This window comes from Macaca fascicularis, chromosome 11 (genome assembly GCF_037993035.2).
Source record: "Macaca fascicularis isolate 582-1 chromosome 11, T2T-MFA8v1.1".
Classification (NCBI taxonomy): domain Eukaryota; kingdom Metazoa; phylum Chordata; class Mammalia; order Primates; family Cercopithecidae; genus Macaca; species Macaca fascicularis.
Window position 1 is genome coordinate 112,113,613 of NC_088385.1, and position 23,439 is coordinate 112,137,051.

At 36.2% G+C, this 23,439-nt stretch overlaps 2 protein-coding genes across 21 annotated transcripts in view; one reads left to right on the plus strand and one right to left on the minus strand.

The window, feature by feature from the left end:
- Window positions 1-15,502, plus strand: part of WASHC4 (WASH complex subunit 4) — a 63,418-nt gene extending 47,916 nt beyond the window's left edge. For 5 of the 7 annotated variants that reach the window (XM_065524736.1, XM_065524737.1, XM_005572088.4 and 2 more), the window contains 7 exons: window positions 2,855-2,921; window positions 3,349-3,435; window positions 6,113-6,260; window positions 9,452-9,548; window positions 10,505-10,701; window positions 11,032-11,131; window positions 13,234-15,502. In XM_065524736.1, coding sequence (XP_065380808.1) covers window positions 2,855-2,921; window positions 3,349-3,435; window positions 6,113-6,260; window positions 9,452-9,548; window positions 10,505-10,701; window positions 11,032-11,131; window positions 13,234-13,301 — 764 coding nt within the window. In that variant the 3' untranslated portion in view covers window positions 13,302-15,502. The remainder of the gene's footprint in view (window positions 1-2,854; window positions 2,922-3,348; window positions 3,436-6,112; window positions 6,261-9,451; window positions 9,549-10,504; window positions 10,702-11,031; window positions 11,132-13,233) is intronic. The other 2 variants (XR_012420560.1, XR_012420561.1) reach the window with 1 other exon arrangement.
- Window positions 15,503-19,688: 4,186 nt separating this feature from the next.
- The window catches only part of APPL2 (adaptor protein, phosphotyrosine interacting with PH domain and leucine zipper 2), a 62,288-nt gene continuing 58,537 nt past the window's right edge, over window positions 19,689-23,439 (minus strand). For 9 of the 14 annotated variants that reach the window (XR_012420562.1, XM_065524741.1, XM_065524740.1 and 6 more), the window contains 2 exons: window positions 22,446-22,493; window positions 19,689-20,839 (listed from right to left, as the gene is read on the minus strand). Coding sequence is in view for 12 of the 14 variants with exons in the window: in XM_065524741.1 (XP_065380813.1) it covers window positions 20,705-20,839; window positions 22,446-22,493 (183 nt within the window). In the remaining 2 variants the exon portion in view is untranslated. The remainder of the gene's footprint in view (window positions 20,840-22,445; window positions 22,494-23,439) is intronic. The other 5 variants (XR_012420563.1, XM_074007666.1, XM_074007665.1 and 2 more) reach the window with 1 other exon arrangement.

The following is a 23,439-nucleotide window of genomic DNA, read 5'->3' on the forward strand; positions in this document are numbered from 1 at the left end:
TGACCTTGTGATCCATCCGCTTCTGCCTCCCAAAGTGCTGGGATTACAGGTGTGAGCCACTGTTCCTGGCCAATACAAATACTTTACCTCTGCTTATAAAACACTGTAATGGGCCGGGCGCGGTGGCTCACGCCTGTAACCACAGCACTTTGGGATGCTGAGGCGGGCGGATCACAAGGTCAGGAGATCGAGACCATCCTGGCTAACATGGTGAAACCCCGTCTCTACTAAGAATACAAAAATTAGCTGGACGCGGCAGCGTGTGCCTATAGTCCCAGCTGTTGCGGAGGCTGAGGCAGGAGAATGGCGTGAACCTGGGAAGCGGAGCTTTGCGGTGAGCTGAGATCGCGCCACTGCACTCCAGCCTGGGCGACAGAGCGAGCCTCTATCTCAAAAAAAAAAACAAAAAAAAAACACTGTGTAATGTGCTTTTGAGTCTGATAAATACCTTGAGAAAAGGTGTAAAGAATCTGGGAGCAAAATGGAAAGCCTTTTTGACTAATAACTTGCCTGCTGAAATAATAATAATTAACATTTATTGAGCATTTACTGTGTGCCATGGCTATTCTTAGTGCTTTATATGTTTTAACTCATGTGAATCTTACCACAACGTTTATGAAATATTACTTTCCTTCATTCACTGCACGAGTATTCATTCAGTACAACAAATGTTTCTAGGTGCTGATGATATTTATGACAGTAAACAAAGTCTCTGTCCTTATTGAGCTTAATTTACCAGATGAGAAGACTGAGATACAGAGAGGTAACATAACATAATTTGTAGGTCTCTTAGCTAACATGTGGGAGACCAGATTTGATCCCAGGTGGCCTGGCTTCAGAGCTTTTACTCTTAATTGCCGCTCTATACTAGGCATTCCTGTTTTGCTTCATCAGACTTTGGTCTCATGGTTTGGAGGAAAACAATGAAACTAGACATTTGACTTTTTAAAGATGGACATTAAAAAAATTTTAATGTCATCTCTCATATTGGGATAGGCCTTAAAATAGATTCAATGTTAACTTTTATGTAGGGTTGTTGAAAACATCAGATAAGATAATGTATGTAAAATGTATATTACTATTATGAATTGTTAACTCCTTTTTACAGTTTCGTCTGTTCTTTCTTTCAAGTCATTTCAATAAAGTTTAATTATAAATTGAATTCCTGCTATTTGCCAGGACATGTTGGCTCTAGGGATGGAGCAGTGAAGAAGACAAAGGCTGTACTCATGGATCTTGCACTCTAGGTGGGGGAAGATGCAGACAGAAAAATATATAGTATGTCAGTGATAAGTGCTGGGTAAGGAGATATAAGGGGGCTGGGCAGTGCTAGTCAGTAATGTTCAGGGAAAGCAGGAGGTGACTTTTGAGCAGGGACCTAAATAAGGTCGGGGAGTAAGCCACGTGCATCTGGGGAAAGAGTCTACCAGACAGAGGCAACAGTAAGTGCAAAAGCCCTGATTCGTTTCACATTTTTGAAATATTCGTTTCACAATATTGAAATAGTCAGGGGCTGGAATGGAGTAAGCAGAGGTCTAAGTGGCAGGGCATGCTATCTGAACAGTAGCAAAGGGCAAGATCATGCAGGGCTGTTTTGACCACATAAAGAAATTGGGTTTTATTCTGAGGTGGAAAGCCATTACAGCATTTTCAGAAAAAGCATGATAAGGGGCCTGGCATGGTGGCTCACACCTGTAATCCCAGCACTTTGGGAGGCCGAGGTGGGTGGATCACCTCAGGTCAGGAGTTCGAGACCAGCCTGGCCAACATGGTGAAACCCCATCTCTACTTAAAAAAAAACAAAAATTAGCCAGGCATGGGGGCGGATGCCTGTGATCCCAGCTACTTGGGAGGCTGAGGCAGGAGAATCGCATGAACCCTGGAGGCGGAGGTTGCAGTGAGCTGAGATCACACCACTGTACTCCATCCTGGGTAACAGAGGGAGACTCTTGTCTCAAAAAAAAAAAAAGAAAGGAAAAGAAAAAGCACTATACGTTCCAACTTAGTTTTTAAAAATTCACTAGCGGCTCTATAGATGTTATACAACACTGGGGAATGTGGCAGGATGCTAAAGGTGAAAGTAGGGAAATCAGGAGGCCAGTACATATTGCAGTGCTCCAACCAAGAGATGGTGATGGATTGACTGGATAGGAGGATATCTGTGGAGGGGGTGAATGAAAAGTGGGTGGATTCTGGCTACATTTTCAAGGCAAAGTCAACATAATTTGCCCGGTAATTGGATTATAAAGTGTGAGAGAAAGGAGCCAGGGATGACTTCAAGACATTTGGCTTGAGCAACTGAAAGGATAGAATTGCCAGTTTCTGAGATAGGCAGAATTGGAGATAAAGATCCTGAGCTTGCACTGGACATATTAAATATAAAATTCTATTAGACATAAAGGTGTAGGCATTGGATGAAAAAACCTAGAGTTTAGAGGAGGAGTCCAGGCCAGACATATAAATTTGGGAGGCATCAAATAAAGATTTCTTGATATCACTTCTAATTGTGTGTGGGGGGGAGATTGAATCTCATTGTGAGAGTGGAGAAATTATTGATATTATAATTTTAAGTTTGACCATTTTAATGTAGTCAGCATTTAATGATTTTAGTTTATCAAATGAAAGTAATGTTTATTTTTAAATATTTAATATAGTTGTATATAAGTATATATTTTGAGTGTAGGAATATGTGACAGTTTTACTTTTTATGGAACAAGAACTGAAGTAAAATATAGCAAAATATTTTGGTACTTAGGAGTAGAAACCTTGTAATTTACTACTGTATATAACTATATTCCTATTAGAATTTAGAGTTATTTATATAAATATCTGATTTTTTTGTGTGGTTTTTAAGGTAATGCTATGGGCTATGTACGAATGATAAGATCTGGTGGTCTTCATTGTAGCAGCAATGCCATTAGGTATGGATGCAAACATCATTTTTGCCTTGTTTATGCCATTTTAAAAATTATGTCCATTAAATATTTGTTACAAATGATATTGTAGATAAGGTGTTTGTTCTTGATATATTTTGAGATAAAATATGGAAGAAAACTATTCTAGATTTTTCTCAAATTTTAAGACTGCAGCAGACTTCTGAAAATTATAGTTAATTTATCAATATGGTTTATGAATGCATGTAAAGATTACATGATTTTAAGGATTAAAATATTCATATCTAAAATTCAATTTGGACCTAAAGTGGTGATATGAATAGTAACTGAAATGCACAGTTGTTTCCAAATACGTAGTTGAAAATTTTAGTGTCCTGCAGTACCACTTTCATATCTGTGTCAATTGTACATATTTTACTTGACCTAATAAATGCCTTCCCAAATTCTCATGTAGATTTGTTCCTGATCTTGAAGATATTGTAAATTTTGAAGAACTGGTAAAAGAAGAAGGTCTTGCAGAAGAAACGTTAAAAGCAGCAAGGTAATCTAAATTTGGAGATATAAAAAAGTGTGTTTATAAAAAACATTCTGAACGGAAGACTAGAGGGTAATATGTAATTTATATGCCACTGTTTTTATTATACAAAATTATGGTCTCAGTTTATGAAGTATAATTTTTAAGACTTCAGTAGTCTTAAGACCTTTCCAGCTTCTAGAACATGCTGTCCAGTATTTCAGCCACTAGCCACACATGGCTCTTGAGCACCTAAAATTTGGCTGATCCAAATTGAGATGTGCTCCAGTATAAAGTACATAACTAATCTTGAAGATTTAATATAAAAGGAGGAACGCCAAATACCTCAATCATAAAATTCATTTCACCTGTTTTTTTTTACTTTTTAAAATATTTCTCTTTACCAACAGTATTCTAGAATGCCGGTCCCTTCGTGTATGTAATCTATAGCAGCACTGTAGCCACTACCATATATGGCTGGTAAACACTTAAAATATGGCAAATGTGACTGGGGAATTGAAGTATACATTTTATCTTAATTTAAATTTAAATAGCTAATGTCTATCTTATTGAACAGTGCAGGACTTGAGTCAGTTGTGATATTGTAACATAAAACAGGAGGCATGCGCAATTGCTAAGAATATGTTTAGAAAACTGTATGTTTTATTCATACTTATAGCAGGTTATTGAATCAGGCATGAAGGGGCACCCCTGGGCAAAGGGGAGACAATTTGATAAAAAAGAATAATGATAGATAAAAATCTGTTGAATAAAAAAGAATCAATGAGTCATAATGATGATAAGGATTATCAGAAGATCATAATGATAAGAGAATGAAAGTCTTTTCTTTATGGAAGAATGCATGTTAAATTTAGGGGGGGAATTATAACCATCACTGTAATACTTTAAATCAAGCAAGAATCCCCAGTGGTTTCTAAAACATGAGGTGAAAAGTTTTTAGAGAACAGGATTCATTCAGTAATTCATCTCATGAAATTGTTTATTAATTACAAAGGAGAAAACTGTCTTTACAGTGGAGAAATATATTCTACCTTGGCCAAGTGATCAAACTTAGCATCACCAGTAATGGGGCAGACAGATGTTATGTGGCCTCTTGATGCAGTGTAATGGCAAGTACCTACTTTGTATTCTTGCCAGAAGTGTTTATCCTGAATTTATTAGGAGGAAATGTCCTGAGAAATTTAGAATGTGAGCATTTTATGAAACATTTGGCATGGACAAAAAGTACAAGGAAATTGTTCTGGATTAGGAGAATAAAGAGACCTGATAATCATATGTAATGGGTGATACTTAATCGTATCCTAGATAAGGAAAGAAATAGCTATAAAGGACATTTGAGGAATAACTGGGGGAGATTTGAACATGCATTGTATATTAGTTAATACTGTATTTTATTCTTGGGTATAACAGTGTTCTGTGGCTTTGTAGAAAAATGTTTTCATTCTTAATAGATTCATGCCAAAGCATTAATGGACTAAGTGATAAAAGGTCCACAACTTTCAAGTGTTTCAGAAAAATAGAGAAAACAGTTGTGTCAAAATGTTAACAGGTGGTGAATCTAGTTGAAGGGTATACAGATGTTCATTATACTAAATTTTAACTTTTTGATAGACTTGTAATTTTTTTAAAAAAGGAAGTATATGGGAAAATGCATGCATTTCTATGAGAATAAGGCCCCAGCACAAAAGCTTTGCTCTAGAATAGTCTGTTAGATAGCTTAGCTCTTTGCCAAATTACATAAGCCATGTGCAAAGTTAAGCTGTTTGAAGTCATGTGCCTGAAAATTGTTTAAATAGTTTGTGATGTGTATCTCAAAGGAAAGGATCAGACCTTTACCTTATGTTAAATGATGCCATTCACTCCAAAACTGTTGACTATTTGAAAAGTATTTTGAAGCAATGTGAGGAAATCAGAGAGTAGGATATTGTCTTATAAGATCTCTAGGGTGAAGCTGATTGCTAATTGCAAGATCCAGACTGGTGCAAGGGAGTGGTTGATTGAAGTCAAGGAAATGTAGGGTCACGATAATGAATAGATTATCTGCATAGACAGTGGAGACCTGGAGCAGGCATCCTAATCCTGCGTAATTGTAGGATAGTGGTTAAAAGGTTAGTAGATGTCTGCTGTTAGGAAGAAGTAGTTGAGTATTTGGGTAGTTAGATATAGCTGGATTATGTGAGTCATAAAGGAAGATTTCTTCCTTAGAGTGGTGGAGGAATAATTGAAAGTGGTAGTAGCTGTACCTGAGGGATGCAGGAGAAAAAGCAGCTGATGTTTTTGAAGATTGAGAGGGAAACTGAGTTCTTGAAAAGAGAGCCAAGTTTAAGTTGAGGTAAGGGAATGTAGGAGAAACGTTAAGAGATTTAAGGGGAAGAGGAAATTATTTACAATGAAGAGGAGTTCTACAGGCCTTACTGTGGGAAGAAGAAATACGGAACTATTATTTTAAGTCCCAAGATGTTCTAATAGTCTATTTTGGGGACTAAATTTACTAATATTGATCAGTTTTCTGTCCGTAAGAAAATGAGTTTATTCTGAACTCCAAGAAAATTTGTTTAGAAGTGTCTTATAGTGTTTCCTGCTTTTTGAATGTTCTTATGTAAATTATTGAGACATGGATTTTTTTTTCAAAGCCACGCTTCTTTTGCTCTAGAATAGAAGCAAATAATTTTTTGCTTTTTAGGCATTTGGATTCAGTCCTCAGTGATCACACACGAAATTCTGCTGAAGGCACAGAATATTTCAAAATGCTTGTAGATGTTTTTGCTCCAGAATTTCGAAGGCCAAAGAATATACATCTCCGAAATTTCTATATAATTGTTCCCCCTCTGGTGAGTATTTCCAGAACCTAAAATGAATTAAAAAAAAAAAAATAGGAACAAATAGATCTGGTTTCTTTGTAACATGAAATGCATACAGACTACACTATTAATTTCCTTGTATATAAAACTAAATGTGATCTCAGTGAATGTGACATAGAATTTTTACTTGTTAGCTGTGCTGAAGGACACTTACTTATCGTTAGATTTTTTTTTTTTTCTGAGATGGGGTCTTGCCCTGTCATCCAGGTTGGAGTGCGGTGGTGTGATCATGGCTAACTCAGGCTTGACCTCCTGGGCTCAAGCCAGCCTCCTGCCTCAGCCTCCCTAGTAGCTGGGACTACAGTTGTGCACCACCATGCCTAATTTTTGTAATTTTTTTTTCTTTTTAAGATACAGGGTCTCACTGTTACCCAAGCTGGTCTTGAACTCCTGGACTCAAGGAGTCCTCTTGCCTCGGCCTCCCAAAGTGCTGGATTACAGGCATGAGCCACCACGTGTGGCCTAAGATAGATTCTTATTTTTTAAAATAATTACTGGAGAAATTTGAGTGTTTTTTAAGTTATATGAGTATATGCCATAGAATCTTTGGGCAGAATTATTAATATATAATCATTTTAAGTGCTTAATGTAGACTAGCTGTTATTATAGTTTTTTCTAACACATTTCTTAAAGCATATTGTTTCAAGATAACTTCTCTCTATTCAGTAGTAAATACTAACATGTAGACTAAATTTTTAATGCTTCTTAATGTGTTCTTGCTCTAACTCTGTAGTTGCTATCTAAAAGTAGTTCAAGTTATCAAAAATTGCATTATAAAAACAGCTGCTGGCCGGGCGCGGTGGCTCAAGCCTGTAATCCCAGCACTTTGGGAGGCCGAGACGGGTGGATCATGAGGTCAGGAGATCGAGACCATCCTGGCTAACATGGTGAAACCGCGTCTCTACTAAAAAATACACACACACACACACAAAACTAGCTGAGCGAGGTGGCGGGTGCCTGTAGTCCCAGCTACTTGGGAGGCTGAGGCAGGGGAATGGCGTGGACCCGGGAGGTGGAGCTTGCAGTGAGCTGAGATCCGGCCACTGCACTCCAGCCTGGGCTACAGAAGGAGACTCCGTCTCAAAAAAAAAAAAAAACAAAACAGCTGTTCGATTAGGGAAAATGGAGTTAAGAGTTTAAGAGGTATATATTAGTAATAAAGAGTGGTTTTCGCTTAAAGGTACCTATAAGGTTTAAAAAAAAATTGTCAGTAGATAGCTTTAAAAATCTAAATATCGGCCGGGCGTGGTGGCTCAAGCCTGTAATCCCAGCACTTTGGGAGGCCGAGACGGGCAGATCACGAGGTCAGGAGATCGAGACCATCCTGGCTAACACGGTGAAACCCCGTCTGTACTAAAAAATACAAAAAACTAGCCGGGCGAGGTGGCGGGCGCCTGTAGTCCCAGCTACTCGGGAGGCTGAGGCAGGAGAATGGCGTGAACCCGGGAGGCAGAGCTTGCAGTGAGCTGAGATCCGGCCACTGCACTCCAGCCTGGGCGACAGAACAAGACTCCGTCTCAAAAAAAAAAAAAAAAATCTAAGTATCACCCAGCAGTTGAAGCTCTTTATTAAATTTAAATTTGATCAAGAATAGTGACTTTTCATATTACTGCCCAAGTTGTTAATATATCTTCTTACATATTAAAACCATTATTACCTATTGAAAGTAACTAATAGCCTGTAAACAGCTTTTTTCCATGAATTTTGTTTCTTTTATACATTTGTTAATTTTCTATCATAATTGTATTTTAACTGTGATATAGCAAAAAATGTTCATATTCATCTGATAAGAATCTTTTCATCTTAAGATGGTGTCAAACTGGAGGGGAGAGTGTCTTATTTGGTAATACTAGAGTTAACTTGGAGTGAGTTCTCACCATATTTTTTTAATTTGAAGGGCAGTGTACTCAAACCATTGTAGACAGCAGTGAACCCATTGGTAAGCTTAGGGAAAAGTCTACAGTTTTACAAGGCAGTTGTTAGAAGTCGCTTAGTGATGGAGAAAACAAAGTGGATTAAGAGCACTACAAAGAAGTATAGAATCCTGTTCTTGTACTTGAGTTTGTAGTGTAGTTCCAGAAAAAAGACAAGCATAAATGAGATTTCTAAAAAAGATTGAATTAATGATTGATGAAAAATTCACAAGTAGGTGATTAATTGCTGAATAAGTTCCACAGTCAAAAAAATGAAACTTGGTTTTGTTTCCAGTGTAGGCTTAGCACACTGTATATCATAATTAGTTTTTAAACACTTCTGCATTTACTCTTCTAGAGCTGTGCTATCCATGTGTAGTCATATGTGGCTACTTTAATTAAAATTTCATAAAATCATAAGGCAGGGCGAAAAAAATAAAAATACTTTTTTAAAAATTAAAAATTCAGCTTGTCAGTCACACTAGCCTCATTTCAAGTGTTCTGTGGCCACTTGTGATTAGTGGCTTACTGTATGTACCGGATGGTGCAGATACACATTTCTGTCCCTGCCAGCAGTGTTGCTCTAGACTCTGGACTCTAGATAGTAATCATTTGTTTAATCATAAATACTTAATAACGCTGGTATATTGTAAGCTTCAGTAAATCTTTGTTGAATAAAAGATAAGATTAGATAAGGCATTTTGGAAGAGCTGAATTTTCAAGAGACGTACTGTTTTGAGAACTTCACACCTAAGAACATGAAAAGAAATAGTATTTTCGAATGAATTAGGTAGATGTAAGTAAGGACTGTCTTGCCTGTGTTTTTAAGAGTATTTGTGCTTTGAAGTAAAGCAGGCCTACTTTAATAACTCCAGGTTCACTTAATATATGACTTTGGGTGAGATAATAGATCTCCCAAAGCTCAGTGTCCTTCTCTGTAAAATGTGCATAATATTTTGTAATGAAATATACAAGGCACTGTTCTTGGGTTAAGTAGTGATTGAGTGAGTGCCCATATTTAAAGGACTTGGAAAGGAGAGCCATGAAGATACACTTGTATAGATTGTATCTTCACCAAGAGAGCACCTAAGGCAAATGTTTCAGATGAAAAGGACTGGAACCTAGATTCTATTCTATTCTATTCTATTTATAGTGATTCTATTTATAATTTTTGAAATGTCTTTTTTAGGAATTCTGAAGATTTTCTTAGTAAAATTGTTTTTCTGACATCTTGTTACATCTTTTTAGACCCTGAACTTTGTAGAACATTCCATTAGTTGCAAGGAAAAACTAAATAAAAAAAATAAAATTGGAGCTGCCTTTACTGATGATGGCTTTGCCATGGGTAAGTTTAATGGAATTGTTTTTCCATTAATTTTATGTTGACCTTGTAATGGATTCTTAGAAACATTTGCTTGAGAATAGGTCTATATGTTCTTTATAGATTTATTTTTCATGAGCATTTTTTACTATGTTTTTTAGCTGGAATATGTGATTGACAATATTTGTTTTCTATAGTTTATAACTTATTTAATGCCTTCTTAGTATTGCTAATCACTTGTCTACTTTGGCCTAATATTTAGGCTTTGTTTTTGTTGGGGTTGTACAGTTTTAACATCTTATATTTAGTTTCTCTGGTTTCCTTGTAGCTTCCTCAATTGCCATCTTTTTAGCAGTCGAATTGTTTTTGTTTTTTTCCTTTCTTTTTGAGGCAGGGTCTTGCTCTGTCAGCCTGACTGGAGTACAGTGGTGCAGTCATGGTTCACTGCAGGCTTGACCTCCTGGACCCAAGCGATCCTCCCACCTCAGCCTCCCAAGTATCTGGGACTATAGGCACGCATCGCCACATCTGGCTAATTAAAAAAATTTTTTTTTTTTAAGAGACAGGAGTCTCACTATGTTGCCCAGGTTGGTCTTGAACTCCTGGGCTCAAGAAGTCCTCTAGCCTCAGCCTCCCAAAGTATTGGGATTATAGGCACAAGTCATGGAAATTTTTATTCTTTACCCTTACAGCTATATCGTTTCTCCAGGTGATTTATATGGCCATGGTAGTTATTTGTTTTCTTCTTAATTGACTTGTTTTTAGTTTGTTATACTTCTACATTGGTTTTAAGGAGGAATTAAGCCATTTTGTTAAACCTGTCGTTCATTTATGCTGTAGAATGTAACTTGAAAGGGGACAAACTTAAAATGCTAGGAATTACTACTCAAAATGTTTAGTGTTAGGAATTATTGGTGAAGGAGTAGAATATGACTTCTGTACTCACTGTAATTTAACCTTAGTTTTGCTGATGCCTGCAGGTGTGGCTTACATTCTAAAGCTTTTGGATCAGTACCGGGAGTTTGACTCACTTCACTGGTTCCAGTCTGTTAGAGAGAAATACCTGAAGGAGATCAGAGCAGTTGCTAAGCAACAGAATGTGCAGTCGGCCAGTCAAGATGAAAAACTCTTACAAACCATGAATCTCACTCAAAAGCGACTGGATGTCTATCTACAGGTAGAGGAGCCTAAGAGTCACATCTGCTTTGACTTACTGTTTGATATCCATGACTTCTTAATGTCTGAAAAGCAGAAGCCATATAGAAACCCCCATTTTCACAAGTGAAATGAATAGTGGCAAAAAGATTATATTTTAAAATGAATGCTATTTGGAAGCCATTTGACTCAGATCTTAAAAACGGGCGGGTTACTTATTTCAGTTTCTGTATTTGTGATTTCCACTAGAGCTTTTAAAAATAATAAGAGGCATAAAAATGCATATATTTTTGGTGTTTTGCCATAATAAGTATTTTTGGTTTTTATTTCAAATTTTTTAAATTTACCTTAGGAATTTGAATTGCTATATTTCTCACTGAGCAGTGCAAGAATTTTCTTCAGAGCAGACAAGACTGCGGCTGAAGAAAACCAAGAAAAGAAAGAGAAGGAAGGTCAGTGAGTGGTTTAAATTTGGAAAGACCAATAAATGTCTTGAGTAATAGATAGTAATGTACCATTTTATTTGGTCAGACATCCAGCTTCTTTGTCCTTTTGGAAAATAACACAGACCTAGCAAGAAGTCTTTTTAAAAAAGTAAAGCCTATATAGATCTTGTGTGAAATTGAAAAGGAATTTATATAGTTTATGCATTTCACGCTTGGTAACCCTTTAAGCCCTTGTTCAGGATCATCTGCTTTTAATTTAAATATACTTTTCACAAGTTTGGTTTTTCTTTCATGGCCCAAACTGTATTAGATTTGAAGGAACAAATTAGAGGAGGACAGCTAAATGTTGCTGAAGGCAGAGCTGCTGCTGACTGATGTTGACTGAATGAGATGGGACAGATGATTAAAGAAGTATAAAATCATAGGGGCTATTTAGTTGTAGTAAATAGCATTCTGCCTTCTTTCATAGTCAGGCCCTGGAGACTCAGGCAGTATAACCATAATAACTGATAGTGATTTCAGTGAACTTCAGTCATTAAGGAAAGGATTCTGTCCATTGTATTCTGTGTAGGATGGTGGAAAGGAATCTATACTTTTTAAGGCATAAGAGCATTGCTCAGTGTTTCATATATAACGTCCCCATGTTATATTTCTCTCTGATTTGAAATTTAGGAATAATCATCTTCTCTGAGGAACAGATGTTTCCCTTTTTCTGTCATGGAAATCGTATAGCGTACATTTCTCTTTGCTAGGAGGATCAATAGTAGATACAGTAACTAGTTGACCGTTATAATTTTCATGTTTACTAGTCTCCTTTTTGTCTTGTTTCATGAAGTTTTCATAAATCAAGATAAAAAGCTCTTCATAAAACAAGATGTTTTTGTTAATCTTATGTTAATTTTTAAAATATACCTTTTTTCTTTATATATATAGAGGTGACTCATTTGGATAGACCACTTAGATGAACTAACTACCTTATTTCTTGACATTGTTGCATAAATTAAATATTACTTACTAATATTACTTATTAGGTGCGTATCCAGGCATTTTTTTGAATCCAGACTAAATAAACATGCTTGAAAAAATTGTTTCAGCTTATTAATCCGGAAGATATTCAGTATTAAATGAAAATTTATACATACTACATTTGTGTTCATTTTCAAGGATAAATTAGCAAAGCCATTTGAAAGAATTTGAATCAATATAAATTATGAAGAAACTCAGTGATTGCCTCAGTTCTACTCATGTGTTTCATGATGCCAGACCTTTTCCCCAGGCCATGTGACTGGGAAAACTGTGAGTCGATTGGACATTTGCTTTCAGGCTAAAGCATTAAAACAAAACAAACAGCCCTTCAGTCTTATGGCAGTGGGATTTCTTGCTTTGGCCTGTTCCTCTTAAGGAACTCTCCGGGGTTGCAGTTGTTACATATCACTCACATCACTGTTCTAAGACTATTTCAGCTTGCTCAGAGATATAGTCAGAGTTTCTGAATACATTAGTCAAACAGTCTTTGTCTGTTAATGAAATATGAACACATGACATTTTGCACAAAAAGCCAGGAATTCATTCTGTCAAAAACAGTGAAAAGCTGCTTCATTTAAAATTATTTTAAGAAATAATATGTATTATATATAATTTATTATAATGTTATAAATACAAATGGAAAGTTATCATTCTGGATAGTTTTGATATGTGAGTTTGCAGCCATATTCCTACCAGGAATGACAACATACTATAATGGTCCTTTCTTGGCCCAGCTAGAGGAACTGGCGTGAGGGCAGCAGGCCTTTCTTAGACCAGCAATGTCAAGATTCCTCAGGACAAAAGAGCCCATGTGGTTTGAAACCCCACCCCAATGCAGTTCTGAACTCCCTCAACTCCACCTTCATTAAAAACCAGTGGAAACAATTGCAGTGTTTAGCCTAGATTTAAAAAAATTTTTAAATATAAACAAGGTATAATTTGTGATGTTAGAGAAACATTTGATGGATGCAACTGTAATTTGAAGTTTGGCAATATAGCTCTTCCCAAATTTTTTTTACTTCTTAATTTATTGTTTAAAAGTGAACATAAATATCCATTATTATCTTCACTCATGCTTTCAGAAGAAACTAAAACAAGCAACGGAGACCTGTCCGACAGCGCTGTGTCTGCTGATCCTGTTGTGAAATGATACCGATGGTATTCACTGCACATATGATGAAATCGTCAGAATTGTTAAAACAGTGGAATGGATAAACTATTGATGAATTGTTTCCTGGGTCACATCTATGGAAAATAGATGTTACAACTCTTAAAGGCAGTGCTTTAAAGTGAAGTCCTTTCTGTTTCCAAAGGCTCTACTTTCAAAGGTTGAGAATGAGATTTTAAAATTGGATTTTTGCCTGGACTTGAGGGTAGAAGATGTTTCTATTTGATGTGAAGTTATAAAAGGGCAAATCCAGATTCATAAACTATCACCTCGGATTTCTTGTAATCTCCATGTTTGTAATTTGTATTTGCATAGATCTTTGATCTATAGTTATTTCAAGTCATGGGAAATTCAATGCATATACTATATACAGCCAGTAAATACATGCTTAACAAAAGGAATGAGCCTGAAATTCATGAAGAATACATATCAATATTCTCATAAAAGGAATATATGAAGATGGCTTTGATACTAGAGGTGAGGCACAAGTGTTTTATGTACTCTCACTGTACAGTATAACTGATGATCATTCTTTCATTGTTAATTTCATGTGACTCACAAGAGCTGCTGATGTCTTTGATGAGACATTTTATAACTAGTTTACATTGCTTTGAGAACATTTAACCTCCAACAGCTGCTTTAAATTTAAGATTTACTTAGTACTCAGAAAATTCAGATAAAGCCATAGAGTCCTGTTTGAAGTTTCACTTCTATTTTGGTTGAAGGCATGATGTATGATGTCAGAAAAAAAATTGAATGAATTATTTCTACATCCAAACTCAGGTTTCTTCTACATTAGATTGAATTGAAATTTTGGTGATGGTTTGGGTAGACTTTTTTTTTTTTATATCAAGTATAATTTAAGACAACAGATTAATAATTACACTGTTCAGGCTTTAAAAAAAATACCACTGTGAGAATAAACAGCCAGTAAGATACATCACTTACTGATTTTAAAAGTACAGAAAGATTTGAGTAAATTTCGTACCCAGCAAGTGTTAGTTTTATTTTTGTAAAGGTATGTAAGTTATTAGTTAAATGGTTAATCATGGCCTTTTAAAAATATAATAAAGTGATACCTTTACAATGAAGACAAAAGTTTAAAACTTTCTAATACAAACATCATTTTGGGAAATGCTTGATTTTTTTCTATTGCATTTGTCTGCAAAACATTTCTTTGGATAAATCCTGCAAATGCTTCTAACGTTATTCTTTGATTCCAGCTTTTAGAATGGATGTACAATGCCCTGTTTGTACTTACTGGTTAGGGTCAGGGTAACTTGCCAGCCCAGGATAAATACTTTAATTGTTAAAAGTCAGAAGAGACAGAATATGTAGGAAATGTTTTTTGTTTATTATGTAAACATGGCTTACAGAATTATGAACAGTGGATAGATTAAAGGCATTTAATATTTGTAATCCATAATAACTGTAGAAATGGCCCTAAAGCATGCTGCATAATTAATAATTTATATTTTCATTATTATGTTTATATGAATGATCTTGCATTTGATTATATCAAATTCGTTATCATTTTATAGCAACAGTATTGTTTTCTCTGTTTTTCTTCTCTAACTTCTCTGAAATCATCTCCTATTAAGGGATAGAAATTGTTACTAGAAGAGAATCACATGTTCTCTGGTCATTATCCCTACACGTGTAAATTATTTTATCAATACTAGATAGAGTTCACATGCTGACTCCCTGGATACCTACAATTAAGAAGAAAATGACAGACAACTATTTTTCCTTTAGGTTAAAATAATGTCACTGCAATCTGGATAAATTATAAGTTAATGTATTTGAAATAAGATCTTGGAAACAAGCATTTAAATGGTGTCAAACTGCAGAGCAACAGGGCTTCAGTATATTCACACCTAATACGTTCATATGTACATTTCGATGATGGTTTTTCTTGATAACATATTAACATTGATTTTATTTTTTCAGACATACTGTAATTTAAAAATAAATGTGAGCGTTTGTTTTAAGTTCACAGAAAACTTAATGATAATTCAGATTCTCAGGAATTAAGGACTAACCATAACATTGTTGTCAGTTCTAATTACATTTTGTAAAAGATGGCAAGTTTGTTACCTCACTTGAGTGGGGTTTCCCTCTTCCCCCAATTCTAAGAGAATATAATGTGTATACTAAAACATTAATAAACATAATTTTGAAAATTTCCTTCCCCTGGATGTTTATGTTCAAAATTGAATGTCATAAACCAGTAGTTCTTAATATTAACCTTTTTGGGGTCCCACTTAATTGAATGAAATGAAATCTATGGAATATTTTTTTAAAAAATGCATGCACATAGGTAAAAAATTTGAAGTATAAAATTGGCTTCTGTCAATGTATTCCAGGTGAAAGAAAGGTATTTTCCTTTCCTTTATACATTTTTGATCTTTCCAGAGCTTTTTTCCAATAAAAAGAACCAATATGAAGTTACTTTAAATCCTAATCCTGGAAAGGGATTATCAGTATGCAGTGTTTAATGTGAGTAATAACTATAGTGCTATTTGCAAACCTTAGTTGAACTAAAACAACACAGTAGTCTCCCCTTACCTGTGTTTTACTTTCCAGTTTCAGTTACCTGTGGTCAGCTGTGGTCTGAAAATATTAAATGGAAAATTCCAGAAACAATAAGTTTCAACTTGTGTATTATTCTGGGTAGCATGATGAAATCTTGTGCTGTCCTACTCCATCCCGCCTGGGACGTAAGTCACCCCTTTGCCCAGCATCTTCATGCTGTATGTGCTACCTGCCCATGAATCACTTGGTAGCTAGGTTGTCAAATTATTAGTGTTTGTCTTCCAGTAAGCCTTATTTTACTTAATAATGGCCCCAACGTGCAAGAGTAGTGATGCTGGCAATTCAGATATGCTATAAGAGAAGCCTGAAATTGCATACTTTAAGTGAAAACATGAAAGTTCTCGGGAAAGAAATCATATGTGGGGTGGCTAAGATCTTTGGTAAGAATGAATCTTCTATCAGTGGCATTGGTGACAGTATTTGTTACAGTTGTTCTGTTTCATCATTAGTTATTGTTACTGCATCTCTTACTGCGCCTAACTTATAAATTAAACTTTATCATAGGTATGTGTGTATAGGAAAAAACACAGTATATATATGGTTAGATATCATCTGCAGTTTCAGGCATGCACTGGGGGTCTTGGTGTATCCCTCTCAGATAAGCAGGGACTACAGTAATAACAACAGAGCCTTCAAAATATTACACTGGAGATGAGATACAATCCTGTTAAATACTACCCTGCAGAAATCATTCTTGGTAAAGTTAAGTCTGGTTGCTGTTCCTTTTTTCATCTGAGGCAGTAAATTTGTAAGATTGTGGGAAAGATGAGAAAATATTGGATACTTCATGTTGCTCTTTTATGCTGAGTCTGCTAAATGTAAAAGGTAGACTTTAATTGATTTTAATAATTGTAACAGGGTTTTCTTTCCAGCTTCACATTGCAGACGTTTCAGAAGATGACATTCCTTTTTTAACGGAAGTTTTAATGCCACATATATTTTTTTTTTAACAAAGGCTTTTAGATGTTCGGAATACTTTTAATAGGCTGTCAAAGATGTGAAGTTTAAAAAGGGAATCCAGAATAAGTGGAAATCTGTAGAGATTAAGCAAAGGCAGTGAACTCGAGATGGTGATGGCAAAGTTAAGAGTTCAGCTTATAACACAGGTCAGCATATATATATAATGTATAAGAAAAGTTGGGCAAGTAAGTATTTTCTTTTCAGTAGTTTGGCTCCTCTTTACCACTCAGTTTACCTGATACCTCCATTTCCCATTAGTGGAGATATACTCAGGAATGTAGATGAAATTTATTCAGTCGATGCAGATCTGATACCATAATTCTTGGATCATCTCTGCGGACTATAAATACATTCTGTAGGTAAGAGCTACATGTAGTCAACCATTCTTTAATAATGCCCTCATTTAATGGGGGAAGGAGTTAACTTTTATACCTAGAAGCACTTGTCTTTATCAAATTAGTATTAAAGTATTTAATCTTTTCAGAATCTGTACAAAAGGTAGCAAAGTATTAAGGATATTATGCTTTAGGTTGATACTGCTACTGAATTGTCAAGAGCTTAATGTATTGAGAAATACTTGGATTGCTTTGTATCTGGTTCTCTCTTGAGGTCTTCTGTATATAGCACAGAGTGTTTAGAAGCATCGACTCTGGAGCCAGAACAATTTGAATCCCGATTTCCTGCTTAGGAACAAATTCCTTAATATCTCTGTGCTTCATTTCCTTGTGCAAAAGATGGGATGATAATGACAGTATGTAGCTTATAGGTTGAGGATTAAATTTGCATAAAACACTTTATATATTAGGAAACAGTAAATATTAGCTACTATTTGTGTATACTATAAACGTTAGCTCTTACTATATAACTTATTTGTACTCTTATAGGTAGAAATAAACTTGGCATATAAGCATTAGGTGTTACTACTATTTTAGGTGGAACGATTGAAACTAAAGTCTGTATTTGACTTTAAGTGGGTGTCTAAAGAACTATTCCTTGTTAAGTGGCTCAGGCAGATGTAGACAAGGTAAGGAAGGCCCTGTTCTTCCCTAAAGAAAGTAGTCTGATGAGTATGTGAGGCTAAATCAGCCTGGGAAGTGGGAATTGGTAAGAATAGCTGGCTTCTAAAAAGGTCCCGTTTCCTCTCTTCCCGCCTTTCATTTACCATGGCACTTGTTAATCTTTCAGAGCACTTTAATGTGTATTAATACAATTTCAGTAAGTGGAGAAAAGGGGCAAATCATCCACTAGTTCTAAGTTTTAAAATTATTTAAAAATACTCAATGCATACAAGGTATATAATATGTATTATACTATTTGAAGAATGAAAATAAAGCACTTGGAAAGAAGCTACCATATCCTTTAAGAACACCTCGCTCCTACAGTTTCTGCCCGAGGAAACCATGTGAGGGTTTGGTGTTAACCATTCTCTTGCTCTTCCCTTGTTTTACAACTGATTGTATATTCCTAACTATTGATAATATTGTTATGTTTCAGTTTTTAAACTAAATATAAATGGGATATTATATGCTTCTGTAACTTTTTCAGTATTATTTTAAAAATTCATCCACGTTGATGCATATAGCTGTAGTTGAGCATTTCATTACGTGAATACAGCTATCTTCTGTCGATGACATCTGGGTGGTTTTCACTTTTGGGATATTGTAAACAACGATGCTGTAATCATTATTGAACGTGTCCCTGGGTCCAGGTGTTTCGAGTTTCTCTGGGCTGTGTACCTGCAAGTAAAACTGCTAGGTAGTAGGGCAGGTGCCCTTTCAATGTATTGGACAGAATGCCATACTGTTGTTTCATCCCAGCAGCAGAGGAGATTCCCCTTTGCTCCATTTCTGCCAACAGCTGAATTTTTGCAGTCTGCTGAATATAAAATGTTTCTGTGGTTTTAATTTGCATTTTCCTGATTACTATAAGGAGTCTGTTTCTGTTTATGAGCACTTTTGTCTTTTTTAATGTATGAAATGCCTTCATGACTTTGTTTCAATTTATCTTTCTACCTGTAGGAGTATTTTATATATTCTGGATGCTAATTTTTTGTTGGTCTTGTGTGCTTGCTAGCAGCTTTGGTTTAGTTGTGTGTTTTCATTCTCTGTGGTGGTTTTTGATGAAGTTAGTTTTAGTGGACTGAATTTCAGTCTTTTTATTTTTCCCTAATGATGCGCATGCTTTGTGTTTTATTTAAGCCGTGCAGTCTTTTAAAATGGTGGATTAATAAAACAACTTTTATACTCCAAAATTAGGTTAACATCATAGGATCCATTTGAAATGTATACAGAAATGTATCGTGTTTCAGTTTTCAAACTAATAATTGTTTAGGACTTGAGTGAGATTATACCCCTCTCCCAAAAAAGTCTAAGCAAGAAAAAAAAAAAACGTTCAGGGGACTGTGGCTCTTGCAGTCTGTCAGAGAACCAGTTGATCTAAAGCAGGTATGTCATACAAATTTGTAACGCATTAGTGAACAATGAATTAATAATTTTATGGTGCATAATTTCATACTGGCTTAGACTGACTCACTATGTCTTTTATGGTGTATACATTTCAAATGGATCCTATGATGTTAACCTAATTTTGGATTACAAAAGTTATTTTATTAATCCACCATTTTAAAAGCAACACCTTTAAAAATTTTAGCAATGGGATCACATATTCTACTCATGTTGACTGGAAGTATTTTTTGATACTATATCCCCTCTGTGATTTCATTATGCCCTAGTTTTTGGGAAATTAAATGTTAAAGCTATGGAGCTGACTTTAGTTTTCTTCCAGGGATGTTCCAGAAAATAACAACAAACGAAAGAAACAGAATAATTTTTATTGCTAGGTTAATTCATTACAAAGATAATAATAGTCTGTTGAACTTAGTTACAGTTAAACACACTGTACCAATTCAAAATCATTATACTAGTTTCATAGAGAGGAGGGATGGGGGAGTGGGCTGGGGTTCCAGGAATTGGAAGTATCAGGGTGGAAATAGGAACTTTATACCAAGCCCCATGACCAGCTGTGCTTCAAGTGAGTTTTAAAATTAATTGGTCCCTTCCTTGAGGAGGGTCTGGCTCAGAAGAAACAGGAACTGGTAGAGCTGCACCCTGTCCACAGTGATCCACTACTAAAAGTACTCATACCTAGGAGGACCTTAAACTTCTGAATGCTGGTTCAGTAACCTCCACTGTAAAATCAAACATCTTTTGTGGTATTCATTTTTTTATTGCTTGATGTCTGGAACAGTTATTGGAACTAGACCTGCATCACGCATCTCTACTAGTGCTTGGGCCTCAAAGCAGTGCTCATCACCTAACTGCACAAAGAAATGCTATTAGGTCCAATTATGAGATAAGCTGAATTATAAATACACAATTTTCAGAACGACAGGCACTTAAAGCTCATTAAGTAAAATACAAAAATAGATTATATTAATAGGAAATATTTAGTGTTCATCAAGTTGTAAATCTAGGCTTTTGCCATTTTTTAAAAAGGATACTGGCAACTGAAAAGAGATGACATTCATATGAACAATGCATTTTTCAAACTTTTGTTCTGAGCGCTGAACAATCTTAAGAAATCTTACCGCGATCTAAGAAAAAAGACTTACCACAAAGCACCTAAAATAACATTTGTAGATGGGTGGGAACGCTGTCAACCATTTCTTAGTTTCCCTCCCAAGTCTCAGTATCAAGGCATCAAGATTACATTCCACAAACGATTGTCAGCCTTCGGAAATCAGGTCAGTGTGCCTGTATGTCAGAGAAGTTGAAAACCCTTAGGAGGTAGCTCTCCTTCCTGTTTGCTCTTCCCCTACAGGCGCAAGTGAGTTACGCTTCAGATTCTGCGCCTCTATGTTCACTTGAATTTCCATCATTGTCATCTGGTTGATCGTTTAACAGTACATATTTTCCATCATTGGTTAGTGGTATGGACAGCATTAATTGAGCCAGTGCTTCTGGATCCTGAAGTTAGGAGAGTTTAAGAGGGAAAAAAGAAAAGGCTTAAGATGCATTTAAACCCCTTTGGCCTGGCTTTCAATATGTTGTGTAATCTAGTCTTATTTCTCCTGACTCTTTTGTATGTGTGCCTTCAGCTGAGTCTCCTTGCTTCTCAAACTCAGGCATGTCACTTCTAAAATCTAGACTGTTTTCCTCTGAGCCAAAATATTGTTTACATAGTCAATTCATATCATCTTTCCAAAGATTCCATAGAGGAACTTCCTTCACATAACTTTTGTCTTCTATATCTTTAAACTCCTTTCTTTTCTCACATTTAATCTATACCAGAAGTTGGCAAACAATTGTCATTTGGCTAACCACTTGATTTTTATTGGAAAACAGCTGTGCCCATTTATTTACATACTGTCCATGCTGCTGCTTTTTTTAAATGTTTTTTTTGGGGGGGAGGGGAGACAAGAGTCTCGCTCTGTTGCCCAGGCTGGAGTGCAGTGGTGTGATCTCAGCTCACTGCAACCTTTGCCTCCCGGGTTCAAACGATTCTCGTGCCTCAGTCTCCCGAGTAGCTGGGACTACAGGTGTGCGCCACCACACCCAGCTAATTTTTGTATTTTTAGTAGAGATGGGGTTTCACCATGTTGGCCAGGCTGGTCTTGAACTCCTGACCTCAGGTGATCCTCCTGCTTCTGCCTCCCAAAGTGCTGGGATTACAGGCATGAGCCACTACGTCTGGCCTGCTTTTGTCTTATAATAGCAGAGTTGAATTTGTTGCAAGGGAGATAGCCAAAAACAAAAGGCCCTTTATAGAAAAAGTTTGCCAACTTTTGACCAATGCCATTAAATACTAGTTTGCAGTGCTTGCCATTATTTCATGTATGTGGACTTAGTCCTTGGTCTTCCTTACCTCTCCAACAGACTGAACTGCACTAATATGGTAGCCACTAGCTACATGTTACTATGTAAATTTGAGTTAAATTTAAAAATCCAGTTCCTCAGTTACACTAACCATATTCAATTGGCATATTAAATTGTGCAGATATAAATCATTTCCATTATTGCAGAAAGTTCTGTACATTGCTGAACTAGAAGCCCCCTGGGGGCAGGGACTGGGACTGTATCTGTCTTCTTCACTACTATAATTCTGGAGCTTTTCTTATACAAACTAGGCTCTCAAAAATTTGCTGAATGAACAAAAGATTAGAAGCTGCTGAAAGACAGGGAGGTCTCAGAGTCCTCATTTCTTAAAAGCTCCCAGGTGATGTCTGTCAATGCCGTGGGGCATGTGATCATACTCTGAGAAGCAAGGCCTTAGAGCACATGGTGGGTCCTTATCTATCATCTTAATCTGAAAGAAAGGAAATCTAGCCAACTAGTATGCAAGCAAGAAAACAGATAAGCAAGAGCTCCAGCAGTTATAAGAAGTCCTCATGTGTTAACAGTGAACATGGAACCAGCTGATCAAAAATGTCTGGTGGTTAGAATACTTAAAAGGAAATCCCAAACTTGGCCACACTTTCCAGTGAACATCACTTTTCTTTTTGAAAAGACTCTTAGTATGTGTACACAGATGTGTTTTGAGTAGCTACTAAACCAGCACTAGAATGCATCTTACCTTCTGAACCGCAATAATTTCTTTTCCCAAATTAATAGCATAACATATCTGCAAAAGACAAGAAAAGTAGTGATTGGCAAAGGTAGAGAAGGATAAAATTTTAGAACAAATGTGATTTTGAAGTACAGTGAGGTCACTGTGCTCACTGTTCCCACTTGGGAACACAGGACCTGGCTGCAGAGCATCACATAGGGCTGGGGGCATTTGCATCCAACTGTCCTGACCTCTGTTGCCAATTTATGCCATACAAAAAATATTCCAGGTAAGTGAAACTCAGGTTAATTCCAATGTTTAAAGTTTTTAATAGGAATTTTTTTTCTCTCTTAAATGTATTTAGCCATGACATGTTCATATACACAATGGCAAACATAATTTACTGAAAGAAGAATTGGTTAATTATGATAAATTCTAACTCGCAGATATAGTCAAAAGTTTTTCATACTAAACCAACAGCTTGTGTGTACTTTTCTTTTTTTTTTTTTGAGACGGAGTCTTGCTCTGTCGCCCAGGCTGGAGTGCAGTGGCCGGATCTCAGCTCACTGCAAGCTCCGCCTCCCGGGTTTACGCCATTCTCCTGCCTCAGCCTCCCGAGTAGCTGGGACTACAGGCGCCCGCCACCTCGCCCGGCTAGTTTTTTTTAATTTTTAGTAGAGACGGGGTTTCACCGGGTTAGCCAGGATGGTCTTGATCTCCTGACCTCGTGATCCGCCCGTCTCGGCCTCCCAAAGTGCTGGGATTACAGGCTTAAGCCACCGCGCCCGGCTTGTGTGTACTTTTCTAATATCTTCCTTGGTTTGCTCTCTGAGACTAAATTATTCTCTACTGTAGCATTTGCCTTAATTTTTTTTAAAGAACAAATTCGAGGGGAACTGCTTTCAACATTTCCTTATATCCTGACTAAATAATATGTCTTGCCATCAGAGTTCTTCCTCATTCACCCTATTCTGGTTGGTAGGTATTTCCCACAGAGAAATTTAAATCGAGTTTTCTTTCA